This window comes from Sciurus vulgaris (genome assembly GCF_902686455.1).
Source record: "Sciurus vulgaris genome assembly, chromosome: 6".
NCBI classification, from domain to species: Eukaryota; Metazoa; Chordata; class Mammalia; order Rodentia; family Sciuridae; genus Sciurus; species Sciurus vulgaris.
The window spans coordinates 119,090,045-119,110,287 of NC_136466.1; the positions used below are offsets into that span (position 1 = coordinate 119,090,045).

Sequence of the window (20,243 nt, forward strand, 5' to 3'; positions counted from 1 at the left end):
TGCCCTGATTAGGACTAACCTGTCTTCTGAATGTGTTTTGCCTTTGCTGAATTCAGGGAATCAACCAGTCCCACTACCCTGGACTCAGGGATAGTGTTTGATCTGTTGACATGGGATCATGTACAGCCAGACCACTTTGCAGCAGAGGAGGCACATCAGCAAAAACATGACTGTGGGATTCCCTGTTCCTGACACATACTCCACCCTGCAGAAGCTCCTTCCTGATGGCGTGGTGATGTGGCCTATTAAAGAAGAGGACCCATGCTACTCTGGGTCTCCTGCTTCAGGACACACTACACTCCAAAATGCTCACTTTATGGTTCTGTAGCTCCAATAGAGAGAATATATGAATCCAAAAATCAAGGGGTAAGGGTAGAAGCCTTTGAACTACTGAGAAATCTGTGCTTCCTATCTGTACAACTGTAGAATCTATGGATCTTAATGAAAAGAAAGTCCCAGTAAACTTGAAGCACAGCTGCTTCATGGTCACTTTAGATTTCTTATTCCAGTAAATTAGGAGGCAAATAGAAGAATTCATGGAACAAACAAAAGAGTTCATGCAAGGAACCTTCTGGGTTGTCTCTTGGTATACCCATGCACAAGCTCAACAGTAAGTGGGAAAGTATAGCAACCACAGTCCAATAAGAGCATGGTAACCATGGTCTCATACCATTCTACGGTGAGGACGTGGCCATCCCCCCAGGCAACCCAGAAGTGCCAGCCCAGGACGAGGGAAAAGAGATAATGAGTATCAGTGTATAATCTTGTTACCAACTGCAAAAGTTGGGGTTTTGATTTGTCCTCTATTTGTATATGTCCCCAGGAATTGTGACAACAGAATTCAGAAGAAGCTGTCCCTGGATGGAGTAAACTTTCTGTGGGAAGCAAGTGAATCTGAGCTGTGCAAAGAGCTGTAGTAGATGCTGTGGGGCCAGGGCATCCTTCTTCCAGCTGCTGTGAATGATGGCTGCTAAGAGCAGTATGCTTGCTTTTGCACTTAACTTTTGTCCATTCAACATTGTAATGGTTATATTCCTTCATATGGTTGTATACAGCTGCAATGAAGTTTTTCTGCTGTGTAGCCGGTGATTGTTGAAATATATCACAATTTATTTGTTACATATTCTTTTGATGAATCTTGAATCATTTATAGTTTTTGGCTATTACAAATATGCCACTGTGGACATTCTTTTACCTGTTTTTTAATACATACACATGCATTTCTGATGGATTTCTACCCACAAGTGAAATTATTTATTCATAGTCCTAAATGTTCTATGATACTATTAGATAATGTTAAACACTATTCCAAGGCAGTTTGCATCCTGGTAGGGACTATTTTTAATTCTACAGGGAAGAATATAGTCTCCTATATTATTTTTTGAAACTTTGTTGCTCTCCTTTTTATCTTTATATCATGAATTATTATGGTTTGGATATGAAGTGTCACCCCCAAATTCATGTTCTGAGGGCTTGGGTCACCAATACAGTTCAGAAGTTAGGCTCTTGGGAAGTGATTAGATCATAAGAGCTCTGACTTCATCAGTAGATTAATCCATTGAAAGCTGAATGAACTACTACTGGGAGGTGAGGAAACTGTAGGCAGGTGGGACATGGTTGGAAAAAGTAGGTCTAGGTGGGTATGTGTTCTTGGGGACTATACCTTGTCCCTGCTGTCCTCTGCTTCCCAACTATCATGAGCTGAGCACCTTTCCTCTACCATGCCCTTCTGCCATGATGTTCTGCCTGACCTCAGGCATAGCACAATGGAGCCAACTGATCAATTAACTGAAACTGTGAGCCAAAATAAACTTTTCTTTCTCCCTTCTTTTCTTCCTTTTTTTAAAATTGGTTCTGTTTAGTTATAATTGATAGTAGAATCCATTTTGACATAATTACAAAAGAAAATATATCTTATTCTAATTCAGTCCCTAGTACCTCTACTTCCCCTTTCTTTCCCCATTCCCTGCTCCTTTCCCTCTTTTGATCTTTCTGCCATTTACCCATGGTTATTTTAATTTCTTGTAGATGAATATGATGGTGAGGTTCACTGTGGTATTCATATATATATATATATAAAAGTTATGTTAAATTCGTTCCACTCCAATTTGTTCTTATTAGATAGTTTGGTCCCAATGACAGAAATCTGACTAATACAGTAACCAACTTGGAATTTTTTACGTTTAGAATTGTTTTTTTATTTATGGTATGAGTTAGGGCTCAAGTTTAGTTTCTTCTCCATATGGAAATCAATAGCTTCTTTGATTCAAAACACAATTTAAAAGTTTCTCCTTTCCCTTGCTTTCTCCAACACAGTATGTTATAATGTTTTATTTGGTTGGCTTTTCAAATAAAAGTGCTTTGGTTTGAAGTAAGTAATTAGACACTTATTTGGTTGAATATCTTGTGTTGTTGGTATTATAATCCTTCTTTTGTGCTGAAGAAATGGAAACTCAGAGAAGCTCATTAATTTAGTGAATGGTTCTTCTATACAAAGATTTGTCTTACTAATGACTTAAACAAGATGGAAGTGATTTGACTGACTGACTGATTTCCATGTTTAAGATAATGGAAATTGATAACCCAGGCCTTCTAAGGAATTTGTTAACCTCATGTGATTCCATTTCTGGGTCTGATCTGGTTTCTTCAGCTTCTACACTCTTGTTCTCATTGCAGTCCAAAGGGAAGGAAAGAAGAGATGGAGTGCACACTCCCTGTTTCAAGGATGTTACCTGGAAATTGCACACTTTCACTCATATACCATTGGTCAAAATTAGTTTTATAGCCACACCCACATCCAAAGGAGCTTGGGAAACAAAATCTTTACTTTAAATGGCGATGTGTCCCTGATATTTGGGGTCTCTTTTGCTGAATGAAAAGAAAAAAAAAAAAAAGGAGACAATGAGTACTGAAATAGCCAGCCACAGCCAGGGACTTGGTTTCAGCACATTTGAGATCTGGATTGTTTAACTCCCAGCCTCACAGCACAGTCCTTGACAACAGCTGCTCTCAGTAGTTTGACTTTCAAGCAGATTCGTGGGATATATTTCCATCAGAATTTCATACCTAGATGTCTCTCCAGATGTGTGTGCGTGTGTGTGTGCGTGTGTATGTGTGCATCCTTTTATTCATAAATAAAATTACTTCAATCTATATATTTTTTACTTGATATAGCTCTCAGATGAACTTAATTTAAAGATATTGCTATTGTTAGTGAAAAAGTTTCCAAAGCCTGATTTTGTTCTCTATTGACTTCACTTAATAGTTTTTTTCCCTTGTTTTCCTTTCTTCCCTTCCTCCCTCCCTTCCTCCATTCCTTCCTTCCTGTCTCACTCCATTTCCTCCTCCCTCTCTGTTTCCTCCCTACCCCTCTTTCTCTTTTATTTTCAATCTGGTGCCCTGGCATTTCCTCTGCTCACATTTAATAACATGGAATAAGTTAAGTAAGTGTTGTGGGGTGGGGGGGTTAGGAGAAGTGGTGAGTCATAACATCTCTCACTTTTACATATTTTTAAAACTTTTATTATTAGTTTTTATTACACAAGTAATACATGTTCATTGTAGAAAAAATTAGAAAACACAGAAAAGCAAAAAGAAAAAATAATCACCCATAATCCCACTACCCATAGATAACTGCTATTAACATTGTAATGTATGTCCTTCTAGCTTGCTTATGCATATATATATACATACATAGATATATTTATATATAATTTTCTTTTTACAAATATTATATCATAGTATACATACTGTTTTATAGCATGTTTTTCATTTAATATATATTGTGAACATCATTGTTTATTCCCTGAAAAAATTATACAGATACTACATGCTCATTATGGAAAAATTAGAAATTACAGATATGCAAAAAGAAAATATAATTGCTCCAAATCTCACCTCCCAGAGATAAATTCTGTTATCCTTTGGCAAACATCCTTTCAGACTCCAATGCACACATGTGTATGTATGTTTTTAAAAGGGGATCTTATGCTATTCTTCGGCAACTTCCTTTTATTCATTTAATAATCTAACCTGTACATTTCAATACATATACATAGTGCTTATTCTTTATTGATGCACAGAATTCCATTTAATGAAGGTACCCTATTCAACTAACCATATTGTAGATTTATTTACATTTTCTTACTTCTCCAATAATATTGCTATAAACATCTTTCCTTGCACATTTTTGTGTAATGAATAAATGCATCTTTACTCATTTGTTTCTGAAAATGTTAAAAGAAGATTCCCCTAACATGGAATTATTGGGCATACAGGAAAAATACAGTGCCAAAATATTTTCCAGAAATGTTGACTCAATTTAAACTCCTGTTGACTGTTAGAGAATGTTCATTCCATACTTCTTAGTAGTCCCGGGAAACTTTAATTCTTTAAACCCTCTTTCTGAGATGTAAAAGGAAGATTATCATTAATTTGCATTTTTGATTACTAGTATATTCAACTATTTTTGTATTTATTATTAGTGAATTCTTTTAGGTTATTTTAGGTTATGTGTACTTCAATTTTCCACGGGAAAGTTTGCTTCTTTTTGAGTCATCAAATATCATTTAGGTCATTCATTCATTATTCACTCACTCAATGAATGTTTTCAGTATTTTCTGTGTGTCTAGAGCTGTGTTAGTAGTTGGGGAAACAATGTAAGCAAAATAGTCATGGTTGTTATCATCTCTACTTCTAGTTTAGCAGGATAACCAGACAGTTAAACAAGCAGTAATGAAAAAAGCACAGGGGTCGTAGATCATGGAAACTTCCCCGAAGCAATGGTATTTAAATTCTTTATAGATACTTGAGATCTAGGCTCTTTGTTTCATATGTTACAAATATTATTTTCTCTTAATTTGGTGTTTTATTCAGAGGAAATGTTGCATTTTAAATCAGTCCAATCTATCCATCTTTTCCTTACAGTTTTCTCCATGGGCATCAAGTTTAAGACAGACTTTTTTGTTTGTTTGTTTGCTTTTTCCACTCTAAAATTGCATTTTTATCCATGTTGCCTGCTAGTCCTTTTATATGTTTAATTATGTGTTTTAACACATTAATCTTAATTTGATCTAAAACTTATTTTGATGAGGTATAATTATACTATGAGGTATAATTCTAACATTTTCCCCCCAAAATGGCTAATCTGTTATCCTGACATGTTATTTAATAATGCAAATTTTTCTCAAATTTGAAATGTCATCTTTATAATGTACTCAATTCTTTTATGTCCTCAGGTCAATTGCAGACTGTGTGTTTAATTCTATTGAGGCCACTAGTACCACTGCTTTTTCTTATTCTGACTATAGTTACCTAAAGGTTGAATGTTGTCCTTTAGGTGACATTCTAGAACACATGCAGTAATAGATAGTGCGTAAGTATTGGATCAGAGGATAGAAGGTTAAACTGGATGACAGCCTTAATCCTTTCAATGTTGAGACTTTCAGAGTCTGAAATTCCAGACAGGATCATTAATAAACTGGCCCATTTGTTCGTTTTCTTAAATGAATCCAATGGTTTTATACTGTTTATTTTCCTCTCATTATGAAGCCCAGCTTTCAGTAGGTGGCAGTATTGCCAAACACTGAGCACCTCAACAGTTTTCACAGGAGCACGGAGGAACAAAATGGTCAGGTAGAATTTAGAATTTCCCCTAAGAGCTTTAATTCATTTGAGACTGCATCAGACTCTGCTACTTTTAAAGCTCTCCGTGCAGTGAGTCTGCACCTAGATGCTAGGAAAACATTAGCAGAGAGATTTTCAAAGTGACACCTTGGCCTTGTGGGCATTTTACTCATCCAAAAGTGACTTTGGGCCCAGTCCCTGACTGATTTAAAGTCCAGAGGGCTTTAAATGAAATGATTTTGGTGGAATTGGGTGATTTCTATTTTCCTTCTATGAGGCAGTATTTTTCAGGTTTCCCACAAAGAACACATATTGTCTTTGTAATCTGGGGGGAAAAAAATCAACATAGGATATCACAAATAAGGTGGTCAAATAAGTGAGTGTGTGCCACAAAAAGTTTACATCCTTTTCTCTTTCAAGCTTGTGGGTACACATGAGAAAATAAGCTCAAAATTCTCTTCTTACCCTTGAGATCAGCTCAGTGTTATTGCCAATCTCAAAGCAAATCACTAGCAGGAAGCCAAGACAGCAGAACTTTATCTCATGGGACCACACCTGAAAAAGTCCTTGGGTAGGTGAGAGTAGAGAGGGGTACCTCCTGAAGGATGTGCTAGCGTATCTAATGGGAGATGGTGAATTACCTATTGCAACTCTGAGCCAATGTAGGTTATCAGAACTTTGAGTACTAAATGTAATTTTTAGGACCTGCTACTGCAAGGACATCTATAAATCTTGGAGTGTGTCTACAGGAACTATAAAACTGATTGAAGGCTGGAAAACAGGCACTATGAATAAAAGATAAGGTGACTGAATATATTACCTTAGATATGGAAAGTCTGGCTAGGTAATTAGACAAATTCCCATCTCCATGAGTAGCTACTACAGCCTTCTCAGACATGGAGGTGAGACCTGAATTTATTAACAGTCTTCAGCTGTACAAAGGACAATTGCACAGAAGGTAAGTGTTACTTCACACTGAGACTAAGGCGAGAGTGAGCACAAATTAACCAAGCAGAAGTGATTTAGGTCAGGCATTTAGAAGAATGTGCTGAACGCCAAGGTCAGACTTATCAGTTAGTTGCTTTGCATGGATTTGTAGGAACAAGATTGAAGCTAAGGGGTCAATATAGTCAAAGGGTGGGAGAAGGCAGAGATGGGAGCTGAGAGCCTGCCAATTTGGGCTACATCATAATTTAAAAAATAGAGGCCCTTAAATAAAATAAGCTCAGGGGATAAAAATGAACCAGACCCAGGAAGGTGGGCAGACCAACTGAATCTGGGAGTGGTTGCTTGTTTCTAAGGGAGTATTCAATTGAGTCTTTAAATAGCATGGTCCCACAAGTGTTTTACAACTATTTAACCTAGAAAATTGTGATTTTTCTTATATAACTTGTCAGGGGTACTTCTTTTTGTGAAGTCAGGTATACCGACAATCCTGTTTTCATTACCAGTCCTTTGAAACCCAACTCTGGACTCCAAGAATAAGGTCAATAAATAGCTGGTGTAATCAAAATAGAGACCTGAATAGCCTTTTGAGTTCTCCTCCAACCCCTTAATCCTTTTGCTTGCTTTCAATACAAGGAGCTAGAAGACCATTCCAACAGAATGAACTATATGAAAATGCCGTTTTGTGGGTCAAAACAGTCAAATACCAGCAATTTCATATAATTCAACCTAATAGAATAATTATTTACTCTCTTATCTTCATGAAAGCTAAAAGCTTTAATATATTTAGTTTTTAGGTCACGATATTAGTGCATATGTAAGTGTCTATGCAGGGTTGGGATTAAAATTGTGTCTTGGATAAACCACTTATAGGCTTCTAGCTCCTTCTTCTACTGTACTGGACCCTGGTATCTCCTGTCCGACTTGACAGTTGTTCAGACTATGTGAAACAAGAAGAGAAGTGCAAAGACTTAATCTTTCAATCCATAGGAAATTCTGTCTGGGAAATGGGTCGAAGGAAGAGCAGGGGAAAATACAAGAAAATTTATACCAAGTTACAAGTTTAGTGGAGGAAGATCACAATGAAGCCTGGAGCAGATAAACAAAGCATGTGGCTTCCTCCTTTCTAAAATATAGTATTGCTTAATGTGTCCTGCTTTCAAGATTCTAAGCATAAGACAAGACACCAAGTACACATTGGAAAAGTCATATCTGCATAGTCATCTAAAATGAGACAAGCTTAGCTTAACTAAAAATTTTTTATTAATAATGTAAAATGTTAAATATTTTTACGATCTGAGCTAATTCCAGCATGCCCTATAAGATTTAACACTATGCTGATGTGCAGACACCATGCTTCAGATTTCAATTAGAACGAAATGTGATAATATTCAATTTTACATTGGAGGGTAATTGTATATGTTACTACACCATTTCCTAACTGGATAACTTCATTCTCCAAGAAGCTGAAAAGACACCATTGGATCAAAGGGAACTTAGTTGCCCATATGCATTGTACGAAGTTATTAGGATTATTGTATATTTACAAAATTAAGTATTTTTCATATATGATTTTCGTTGCATTATAAATTAAGATATTTTTATGTTGAAGCTTTTAGATTCTGACAGAATGGAAGACTAAACTTAAATCAGTGCAGAGAAAGCAATAGGTGAGGTGATATGTTTGGTTATAATATTATTTCTAATGATATTGATAGATTTGACTATTTGAACACAGTTTTGCAGTTTTAAATAATTTCTATGTTTAAAGACTTCTTTCATGTATGATAAATGTTAACATGAGATCAGTAAGAGCTATAGATAGACTATTATATGTGAAATAAATTTTCTCTGTATAATACATTTAAAAAATCTTTAAATAATTTAAAAATCATAATCCTTGCATCTGTCATGGCATGGTTTGGAGCAGACATGCACAATGTCAGCTTTAAAAATCCTTTTAAAAACAGCCTGCTTTTTGAATCTGTTCTTTCTTTCTTTCTTTTTTTTTTTTTTTTTCTTGAAGGCAGCTGCTTTCAAGTGTAAAATCATTTAAAAGGGCAGGGAGAGGCAGATAAAAGTAATAAGGAAGCATAGAAAACATAGACAAAAACCCGTCACTGTGTGGTCCAGCTGTCTGGAGGTCCTCAGGTTTTGTGATTTTTTTTTTTTTTTCAGGTGTTTTCCATGGTGGGCTTCCAGGAAGAAGAACTGCCTAGCTTGAGACAAGACAACACAGCCCAAAGAACCTTCTCTTCCGTCTTCTAACCAGAGGGTAGGGAGTTAGATTCAGAAGGCTGCTGTCATCTGTGAGGGGACAGAATGTACATATGAGTGAGGTATAGACAAAAAAAGCCCTGCTCTTTATGAATTGGCTTTTAAAATGCATGATCCTTTGAATCAAGCTTTTTCCAACCTCAGCGCTGTTGACATTTCAGAGCAGATAATTAATTCTTTATTGTAGGAGACCATCCTGAGCTTTGCAGGATGCTTCATATTTAGCAATATCCTTGGCCTCTACTTTCCAGGACACCAAAGAACAGTCCCCCATCAGTTTAGACAAACCAAAAATGTTCCCAGTTATGACGGAATGTCCCCTCGAGGAGGGGTAAAATAGCCCAAGATTGAGAATAATTACTCAGAATTAAATTAAAACTGCTTAGAGGCAATCTTTGTGTTGGGAGAAGAATGTTGCTACTAGAAAGAGCATGCTCTGGCTTCTTTTCTCAATTTGTCTCTGCTATTTACTAATTCTGTGATGTTGAGCATGTAACTTAAGCTCACTAAGCTTCAGTTTTTCAGTCTACAAATTAGGTTTTAATAATAATACTAACCTTAGGTGAGGATTAAATAAAATAAGCTATGAAAAACACTCAGCTCAGGCAGGTAACTTAGTGCCTTGCAAAGAGGAAGCATTCAGGTAATATAGCCATTGTTAACTCTTTTCCTTTTCATAGCACCATTACCCTAGCTCTATTTACTTCCTTCATGTCTCAGGAAAAAATTTCAGATATTTCCTGTTGGGTCTTTCCCCAACATCTTCTATAGATTTCTGTATATTAAGGCAACCAGAGAAGATTGGTAACTGTTGAATTTGTAAGTATTGGTTTGAAGATTTTTGCTGATAACAAGTAGAGGAAGAAATAAATCAGTAAGCCAGATCTGGTTAAATGAATTGGTTTTTGTTGTTGCTGTTGTTTAAATAGTGCAGTCCAAAAGACAGAGAGGGTAGAAAGATCCTGTTGGAGCAGAACTGGGCAGTGTGGGTCTCAGAGCCTGGGCAGGACCACAAGGGAATGTCCTACAAACTGCCAACTGGGGTGATTCTAGAACAAGGTCTGACTGGAACAAAATGACTAGGTGGCACTGGCGAACTGTTAGGTACCCTTTCAGAGTGGGGCTTAGCGGATCCCCATTTACCCACCCTAACCTTAAAGAGGACAGAAAATCTGCAAAGGGCACAGAATTAAATGAGGAGGTGAATTCGAAATGCCTCACCTCAATAGAGCTGGTTGTAGGTGAGGGTTTGTTTTTCTTGATTACTGAGCCTAGATGCTTAGGAAACTGTCAAGTTAAAATAAATCTTGGCTTTCTGGTCCTCTTACATAAACTGTATCATCCAATTGCCCAGGCGTCTCCGCCCTATCCCTAAGGTCTTTTGTGTGTCATACTTACTTGTAAATGGGCCTCGTCCACCAAAGTTGACAGGAGTTCTTAGAATGGAACACTATATTAAATATTTACAAGTCCAAGCCAGAGAAGAGAACAGATGCCCCAACTGGGCACATCAAATGACTCAAACATGATCCCTTCTCCAGTCTCCACAGATTAAAATGTTTTCTTTAAAACTCAGATTCTGTTAACAGGACTATTTTTGTCCTTTCCATAGTGAAATATAATTTATGATAATCTGAACATCAACATTGTGAAAGCTAAAAATAGAACATCTTTCTTTTAGAGTTAACTTGTCCCCAAAGGATTAAGATACTGAAAGCAATGTCAGACAATATGCATGAACCTCATTTTTCAAGAGAATCTCTCACAGATGAACCATGAATATTTGGGGGAAAAAAAAGAAATCATAACGTGCTTTCTCATCATTTCTAGGACTCTTATTTCTCTAACCACCAAATGATCAATGGGCTTAACCTAAGTGGAGATGGCAAAGATTATGGGAGACTCTTTAAGATGCTGAAGGGTAACTACATTTCCTGAAACTCAAGTTGACCTGCACTTCAATGCTTCCCTGGAACAGAGTCATCAAAACTAGGAATCTACATAGGGAAGAAAGATTTTTTATATTTCCACTTTTTTAACACTTGGGAGATCTATCTTCCAAATTCCTACATTCTCTGCTTTCCTTCCCCCTAATACTAAACAGATTTGAGGAGAGACTTAACTGGTCTTCATGTATTATGAACAACAATTCTAATGTGTATTATTCTCATTGTATGATGAAATATGTGCCACGATGCTGTTTTTACAAATGAAAGTGTGCCTCTCTATGCTGTGGTCAGATGTTTAGTCCAATTTATTTTAGTGTATTAAATATTATGTGATTTTTTTTTTATCAAGACTGAGTCTTGTTCATTCATTACAGTGAATCAAAAAGACTTTCAGTAGTATAGCTTTTATGGTGTTGAAATTCTTCTCATTTAACCTTCTTTATAGATGCATATGTACAGATCATATACATATCCACGTACACATGTATACACACATGTATACATACATATATGTGGGATATGTATGCTGCACATATAGGTCACTGTACACATACTGCATATATATGTACATATTTATATCATAAATATGTCACTCACAATAAGGTAGAAGTGTTAGGATTGATGGGGAAAGTGCTTAGACATTAAGCAAAGGGTAGGCTGCCTATTAAGGCCACTGCTGATTTGGGGAATCTTTGTTGTGCATTTGTGACACCTTTGCCTAGCCCAGAGCTTGTCTGATCATCACCCAGGGCTGAAGAAACAAAAAAGCTGAGAACTTCTTGGCCAAAATTCAGAGCAGCTTTCTACACCACAGGAAACTGATACCTGCAGTAAATGCTGAAATTCACCAAGCAGGAAGTATGCCTGGAATGGTTTGAAGTGAATTTGACTCCAAGGAAAGATGTCTCTTTACACTGGTTGAAATCCCATCTCCGAAGCGAAGGGTTGCTGAAAGAATGTGAGCAATTCTAAATTGTCTGGGTTAATCCACTTGAACTTTTTGGGAAATCTTTGAGTTTTATTGCAAAGGTTTGTTTGGATGTGGTTTATTAATTGAGACTTTTGTAGCTTCTTTTTTCCAAAGTGCACAATGTCAGGAGACTATAACCAAGGACAGCTTTAAAAGTGAAAATGAAAAGTGGGGAAGGGAAAAGGAGAGAGGAAAGCAAAGGGCAAAGTGAAAGACAAGGTAGAATATGAAATTCAAGCATCAGTAAGGTCAGACCCTATTCATTTGATATTTAGTTCTTGGATGCTACTCAAACCAGGGACTGAAATCCCATAGGACATAAGGATATCATTTCTTTATTGCTCAAATTTCTTGGTTAATAAATTTCTCAAATTTCTTATACAGATGATATGTTGAAAAAAAGAGGATTATGAAAGTGAGAAGTTTTCAAATAAAGCCGTGTTCTCAAATATAATAAGAAAAATGTAGATAAAGGAACTATAGTTAAATGTTTGTGTTGCAGGGACTCAGTGGTTCTCAAACACTATCTGCGTCAGCATCATCTGAGGGCTTGTTAAAGCACAGATTGTTGGTCCCACTGGCAGAGTTTCTAATAGGTTGCGGGTGAAGTCAGAGAATCAGTGTTTCTTACAAGCACCCAGACATGCTGATGCTGCTGGTTCTGAGACCACACTTTGAGAACCACAGATGAACTGAAGACCTGCCAAGTAGAAGGCCCTGTGTTGGGTACTGAGGGTAATACTAAAATGAGTCCCAACAGAAACATAGTTCCTGCTGCAAGGATGGTTCCTTTAGTAACTATGAGGCTTCATACAATGCCATAAGAGAGCTCCAAATATAGAGTAAGAGTTCCCAAGGGGAGGGGACAAAGGATCATTCTCATTTAGAGGAGAAGAAAAACATTCATGCAAGCTTGTGGGAGGTCCTAGTGATCATTCTGGACCACAGTAAATAAGGAGAACTTGGATGTTTGTTGAAGTGGGTGGGCATTCACAATAAAGAAAACAGTATAGACAAAGACATGGAGGTGATCAAAGGCCACTAAATTTGGATCCAAGTCACCAGTCCAGTCTGGTTGGAATGAAGGGTTTGAAGGAGGATATCAGACAGAACCTAAGCATGCCCTAAGAATTCCCTAAGAATGCTCACATCTTCCCTTGCCTCCTTGCCTTTATTTATGCTGTTTTTTTTTTTTCCCAGAAAAGTCCTACCTCCTTAGATGAATGGTAAGCTAATCTCCATTTCAAGATTAAAACATTTTTTTCTCCCCCATAAAGTATTTTCTGACTGCTCTATGCTTCTGCATTCTGTCATGTTCTCATTCCTTCTATAAACAATTGCTATAGGTCTTGGCACATTATCTGCATTCAGTCCTGTCTTCTCACCACTCTGTAAGCAACTCTTCATGAAACTCTTCATACATTTACCTCTGCTGCCCCAGCTTTTTACTACCATTCACTCCCTGACCCTAACCAGCCAGGCTTCCATATCCAAAATTCCAAGTTATTTGCTTCTGCCAGCGACACCACTATCCACCTTGCTGCTGAATCCTGTGAACACCTTTGGTTCTTATCTGGCTTTATCACCCTGCCCTAGTAGCTGTTCTTTCCTTGCTCTTCTCTTTGATTTTTTTCCATAGTGCTCTCCTGGATTTCTTCTCAGGCCTTTTTGTAAACTGCTCTCCTTTCCTGCCCAACCTTACCTTCTGGCATTCCAGGGCTCTTCTCTCTGCACACGGCTCCGTGAGTGGTCTCAACTATTTGTGGGGCTTCAGATACCACTATGTAGAAGATGCTCAGCTCTGTGTCTGTCCTCCCGGATTACATGTCCACCTCTGCATTACCAACAAATGAGCAGTGCTCTTGAGGTTCCCCGTGTCCAACACTTCAATCATTCTCTACCTCTGCTGCTTCTCCTCTGTTCTCTCTAACTTAATGAATGACACCATTATTCACTCACTCCAAGTCTGACCCCAGGTTTCATTCCTGATTCTGCCTCTTTCTTATGCACCACCTCTGACTGGACACATCATCCTCTCCAATCTTCTAGCTTTAAGTCAGATCTTAAGCATTTCTTATTTGGAATACTGTACCTTTCTCCTAACTGAATCCTTCAAGACCTCCAGGAGAAAAATCCAACCCTCTTAAGGTGGCTTACAGCGGCCTTAAGGTATAACTCATCTATTTTTCTCATCTCTCTCTCTCTCTCTCTCTCTCTCTCTCTCTGTTCTGGGAAACAAACCAAAGGCCTCCTGTATGCTAGACAAGAGCTCTACCACTGAGCTACATTCCCAGACCTCTCATCTCTCTCTTAAGCCTCCATCAAATTACTTTCCTAACTACTGAAGAGCTGACGTTTATAAAAAATTCTCTGTGCTTTCATCTCCCCATATACCTGCTCACATTCAGAGCCTTCTGCCTAGATGGTCTTTACCCCATTTTTTTCTTTGAGTAACTCCTATTCACCTTAAAAGTCTCAGCTCAGATACTTTTAAAAAGTAAGCTCAAATGATTCCTCAGTTCAACTCGAATTCAGGCTAAGTGAGAATCCAATATGATCTTGTAGCAACCTGTGTGCAAATACTATGGCATTATTATATTCTAAGTGCTAATCTTTGTGTCTTAACATATGTGTAGGAGGAGGGAGAGTCCTTTTCAGAGTACACATGCCTTATCTGAACAATCTCTGGGAGGGAGACATGGGTCATTTGGTAAAGCTTCCCAGGTGATTCTCAGCCAATTCTGCCTTGTCTACAGGGACAGCCTCTGGGGTGAGGGGGCAGGGAGGCATCCCCAGATCTGGCACAGAATTTGGCACATCATAGATGACCATCATATGTTGCATGATGATAAGGACACTGGATACTGAAGTGAGATCTGTTCTTCCTTCAGTAGATATTTAATATTTGTGAGTAGAGACTCAACATAGAGTAATTAATTAGAAATTGATGCATGGATTAGATTGGAAGAGAGAGAGGGGTTGAATTTGCCACATTGAAAGCTGGACAAAAGGTCGCAGAGATTACAAAGGATATGGGGCTACTGGTAAAATTGCCCAGAATAACTTTCCAAAACCACCTGGAAACACAGAAAGTCTTCAGTTGAGGCCCCAGGGGACAGGATCTGAAAGGTCACCTCCAGGACAGAATAGCATAACTCCCAGTGCTCTTTAATAAAGCGAGATATCCAAGAACTGATATGGCCAGATTGGTTCTGGATATGGTGGTCCAGATCAGAGCAGATGGAGGGTATAAATCTGGGAGAACAGTTCAAAGGCCCAGTTTACTCTAGAGCAGTACTGTCCACATGTGGGCACCCACTCTAGAGCAGATTCGGTTCCTGATTTACCTATTTCCAGGCTGATTCTAATAAGTGGTATCAACAATGGACTTCTATGCAAGAGTGAATATACTAACACATCCCACAGCATTAAGTCAGAATTTTAGAAAAGGTGAAACTGTCTTTCAGGCTTAATTTATTTCTGCCGATTTGCTTTGTTTCATAACAGTGTGCATTTAGAAGATGCTTGTCCTTCACTTTCCCATCTCCTTTTAGCCTTTGTCAGTAACCTTGCGGGCTCTCCACAGGTGGTTCCATTTGTAATCCATTTGACACAGCAAGACCATCATAATTAATGAAGTTCCCTACAGCACTGCCAGTGACCCAGAATGTAGGACAGGAGGGGTACCGAAGCAATGGAAAGAACAGCGGGCTGAGAGCCAGGAGACCTGGGTGTCGCCTGGAGCCTGCTGGGGAGCTGCAGCAGAACAAGGGTGGCTGGTTCCTCTTTTGTGCACCTCTTTGTCTTCAGTCTTAAAGTGGAAGGATGGGAAAGAAAAGGCTTTGTCTAAAATAAAGCCATCATCGCTAACCATTAAAATCCCTGCCCTTGGCCACCCTCCTTTCTTTCCCACTGAAAATCAATTTAAAGTAAACTTTTGTTGAGTCAAGTTTTGATTGTGTAGAAAGGGAAAGATATGATTAAATCTTTAAATCCATAAAAAGAAAACGAAACAGTTTCTGAGACAGGACTAAGAGAGAGCCTGGAGAAGAGGGGAATCTGGCTGGCAGGTCATTTCATGGTCAGGGCTTAAGGTAGGAAAAACGAGGATCAAGAAAGGTATCTTTCCCCTTTTTCTCTTTTTCAAGCAAACAAGTAAATGGAATAAAAAGAGAAAGGAAATAAGAAGCCAGAAAGAAAACAGATGGCTTTCTATAAAGGTTTTCAACCAGTTAGAATCATGTTTTGAAAATAATGTTCTACAGAAAAGAATTTGAATGATTTTTCCATACTTTACACCATTTTCTGCACATATTAGACTAGACCTGTGTAACAAACAAATCACCTGAATGGGAAAGCTCGGTAGTACACCTGGATCTATGCGAAAGAAGAACCTCAATGACTTGCTCGTTAAAATGATGCCATATGCATTTGTCAAAAAACATTCCCAGAGGGACCCCAGGAGACCTGTTCTCCTGCCCTCAGACACTCTCTGGACCCTGCTGGAGGCTCTCAAACCCTCTTTCCCGTTAACCAGTTCACAGTGATAACATGCTGTGGGGACATGTTAAACATGTAGAGAACACAGCTGGACCTTCCCACCCTGAGGGTTCCCATTTCTTCTCCAAATGAAGACACCTGCATTTCCACCAATCCTTCATCCCCCCCCCCCTTTTCAATTAAAATCTTACTGTACCATTTCCTTCTGAATAAGTTCTTACACCTCCTAGTTCTTTCTTTTTCATTCTCTATATGGATCCAGGGCTCAAGTCCTTGTATTATTTATTCCTTTAACTCATAGTATTTTATTATTATTCTTATGTTTAAAAAGGTACTTAAAATTCTATTTTTGTTTACAAAAGCAATACAAATTTATGTAAAATATTTATGTTATACTTTCTATAAAAATAGACTAAGTGAATAAAATTTATGTTTTTCCACAAATGCACAATTCAAAAACTGCTGAATGAATTACCACCAGATATGGAGGGAATGTTTAAGATGGCGTGATTTTCAGCCACATCAATGTTCATAGCTGCTCAATTCACAAAAGCCAGATTGTGGAACCAAACTAGATGTCCTTCAATTGATGAATGGCTAAAGAAACTGTGGTATATTTATACAATGGACTATTACTCAGCCATAAAGAATGATAAAATTATGGCATTTGCAGGCAAATGGATGAAATTGGAGAATATCGTGCTAAGTGAGATAAGCCAATCTCAAAAAACCAAAGGACAAATGATCTCGCTGATAAGCGGATGATGACATATAATGGGGGGTGGGAGGGGTTAGTGTTAGGGTTAGGGTTAGGGTTAGGGAGGGGGGCAAGAATGGAGGAAGGAAGGACTGTATAGAGGGAAAAGAGGGATGGGGGGAGGGAAAAATAACAGAATGAATCAAACAACATTACCCTATGTAAATTTATGATTACACAAATGGTATGCCTTTACTCCATGTACAGAGAAACAACATGTATCCCATTTGTTTACAATAAAAAAAAAAGATGGCGTGATTTTAACATATAGGTTTTGCTAGGGTTGTGGCTCAGTGGTAGATTGCCTGGCATGTGTGAGGCACTGGGTTTGATTTCAGCATCCCCTATAAATAAATAAAATAAATAAATGTCCATCAAAAAATATATAGGTTTCATGGCATCCATGAAATTTAGACTGGGAGGCACCCTGGGCAGTCTTCCTCCTAGGCAACTGAATATGAAGTGAGGTTCAGCAAGGGGCCTGGTGCTATTGATGCGGGAGAGTTGTTAAGCCTGTTAGACCCTGAGGACACTTTAGATATGATTTCCAAGTCTAAAGTCCCAGAAGGCAATGCTATGAACTGTCGGCTCAAGACCAGTCTCACATGGATATAACACATGGTCTCCTGCAGGGTGGGTGGAAGAAGGAACTGTTCGATTCAATGGTGATTTGGGGTTCTCCTAAGTAAGCTGGGTGGGTCAGCTAGTAAATAATGTTAATGATACCAGTAATAACAATAGTACTTACAATAAAGCATCTGTCAAGCGTTTGCTCTTTGTAAAGTTTGTAGTAGGCATATGACTCATTGTTTCATTTAATCCTCACGACAACGCTCTGAAGTAGGTGATATTATTGTCCCCTTTTAGGGATGAGGAAATTAAAATTTTCAGAAGTTAAATACTTGTTCCAGGGTGAAACGCTGATAGGTGGTAGAGACAGCATTTGGACCATTGCTAGCCTTAATCCAAGGTTCTTGGTCCTAAAATTTGCTTATTTCTAGCAACATCTTCCATGTTTTGATCCGAGCAATCTATCATCACTACAACATGTTATCTGTTTCCTTTAAAAACCACAAAGCACTACGCCCTTGGCCAAAGACAGCTGGCCTTGGCAGCCAGTCCCTTTAGGGGTGCTTGAAGCTACCTGGTGTGCCAAGTGCCCTGCCTCTTATCTTCTGCCTCTCGCCCCATGCAGCTGAGGCCACGCTACTCCCAAGCCTCTCAGCCTCTTCGTCTGGTGTTCTCACTTCCACCTCTCTACCTTCTGCTGAGCTGCTTCCTGAGCCAAGAGGCGCTTCAGCTCTGCTGCCAAATCCTCCTCCTCCCCTCCTCCTCGCTCCAAGGCAGGCAGCACCCTGTCCTCTCTCCCGCCCAGGCTTTGCTTAGTGGAAACAAGAGGAGTTTCTTTCTTGCCTCTAAAAAGCCTTTCCCCACTCTCCAGTGCCACTCTCTGAAGCTGCTCCAGCTGCATGTGCTTTGTGAGAGTGCTTGTTGTTCATCCCCTGTACACATCTTCAGTCCCAGGGCCTGCAAAGTTGGGCCGGCTTTAACGAACACTTATCATTTGTGCCAGGTATTATTCTACTATGTCCCTATCTCTGGATACTAGGGATACAATAGTAAACAAAAACATAAAGTGGCCCTTCCCTCATTCTGGTGAATATCCCCTCTGTTTCTGTTAGGATGTCTACTCCAAAATAGCTCTGGAGATGAAATGCCTGAGTCTACATCCCAATTTTTCTATTTACAGTCTGTGTGACTTTGAACAAGTTTATTAAAACCTCTTTATGTCTCAGTTTCCTGTAACTTGGCAAAAGTAATACTATTTCCCTCAAAGTTGTTGTTGGAATTAAATAAGGAGCTGAGGTGGCTCAGTAGTAGAGCACTTGCTTGGCATATGTGGATGTGTGAGGCACTACTGGGTTCAATCCCTTGTATCACGCGCACACACACACACACACACACACACACAAATTAAAGAAGTTAGTACAGTTAATATAGGTAAAATATTCAGGATAGTGACACACGGTAAGTTCCCAATTTATGTGAAGTATTACTATTACTTTTTAAAGATAATTAGACATATAAATATCAGGGATCGCCTTTGGAAGTATTCCTGTTTCTCCTCTAGGCTGCAAACCTCTTGGAGACAAGTGTCACAATCTCAATCCTTTTGTGTGGCCCCATCTGGTATAGTGCTTGCCACAGCATACAACCAGTCAAGGAGAAATCTGATTCTAGGTCAGAGTGCATTGCTACCCCCTTCAAGCAAAAATATCACATGTCCTCCAAGAAAAACAAATAAATACTTAATGCTTTCTATTGTTTCTGGAAAACACCTGCTTTAATTTCTTAAGAAATAAGTTCCAAGTTATGTATCTTATTTAACACATCCTCTGCTACACAGAGAAATGATAAGACTCACCTTGATTTTTCAATGGTAAAGGCATAGTTTCCCTGAGTTTGCTTAAAAGGTTTTTCATTTCTCGCATGTCTCTGTAAAATTGATAAAAGGAAAGAGTAATCAGCTATAAATTTCCAAAATGAAATCTCAAAATGGCCTGTTCTATGAGACAACTGAAGGGCGAGAATCTGTGCCTAGTTGTACTAGCTCTTGTTTTCAGTAGGCAAATATTAAATTTATTTTGCTTTCACAAGAAAAAAATCTGAGATGGGGTTGGCTCCTGTGGGAAAGAGACCTACTTTGTGACAAAATGTTTCCACGAGACAGTCTCTTGCAGAAACTTCATCCTTGCCTTCAACTGCTCCTGGCTGAGATCAGAGATGAGCCTTTGGTAGTGAGGACAGTGCTTCAGATTTACAGGGAGAGGCCAGGGACATGCAGCTGGAACAACTAGGGAGTAGGGGCCGAGGTAGGGGGATGTGCTATCAAGGGTTCTGGTCAGAGGCGGTGGTGGCTCTGCAGGTTCCTCCCTGTTCTCTCTCAGGTTCAAGTCTCTCCTTGCTGTGATTGGAATTCAGCATAATGAAGTGTTAAGCATTCATGAAGGCTAATGTTTACTAAATTGAATGATGGGAGAATATGACAAATTCTATAACCTCTGGAGAAGAGCTCTTGATGAAGAGAGAAAGAGAAACCACTAGGGGGCAGGTGGGTCTTCCTATAGCCACCCACCAGCCTGTTCTTCCAAACTTCCTGGCTGCTCAGTATGGATGGTTTGCAATACCACTGCACACTTCCAACATCCTCCCTTTTCTC

The 20,243-nt window shown here is 38.7% G+C and overlaps 1 protein-coding gene across 1 annotated transcript in view; it reads right to left on the minus strand.

Annotated features, from left to right (window-relative positions):
- Positions 1-3,969: 3,969 nt before the first annotated feature.
- The window catches only part of RGS7BP (regulator of G protein signaling 7 binding protein), a 98,039-nt gene continuing 81,765 nt past the window's right edge, over positions 3,970-20,243 (minus strand). Inside the window, exons 5-6 of the mRNA XM_079144890.1 lie at positions 19,449-19,519; positions 3,970-8,877 (exon numbers count right to left, since the gene is read on the minus strand). Coding sequence (XP_079001016.1) covers positions 8,786-8,877; positions 19,449-19,519 — 163 coding nt within the window. The 3' untranslated portion in view covers positions 3,970-8,785. The remainder of the gene's footprint in view (positions 8,878-19,448; positions 19,520-20,243) is intronic.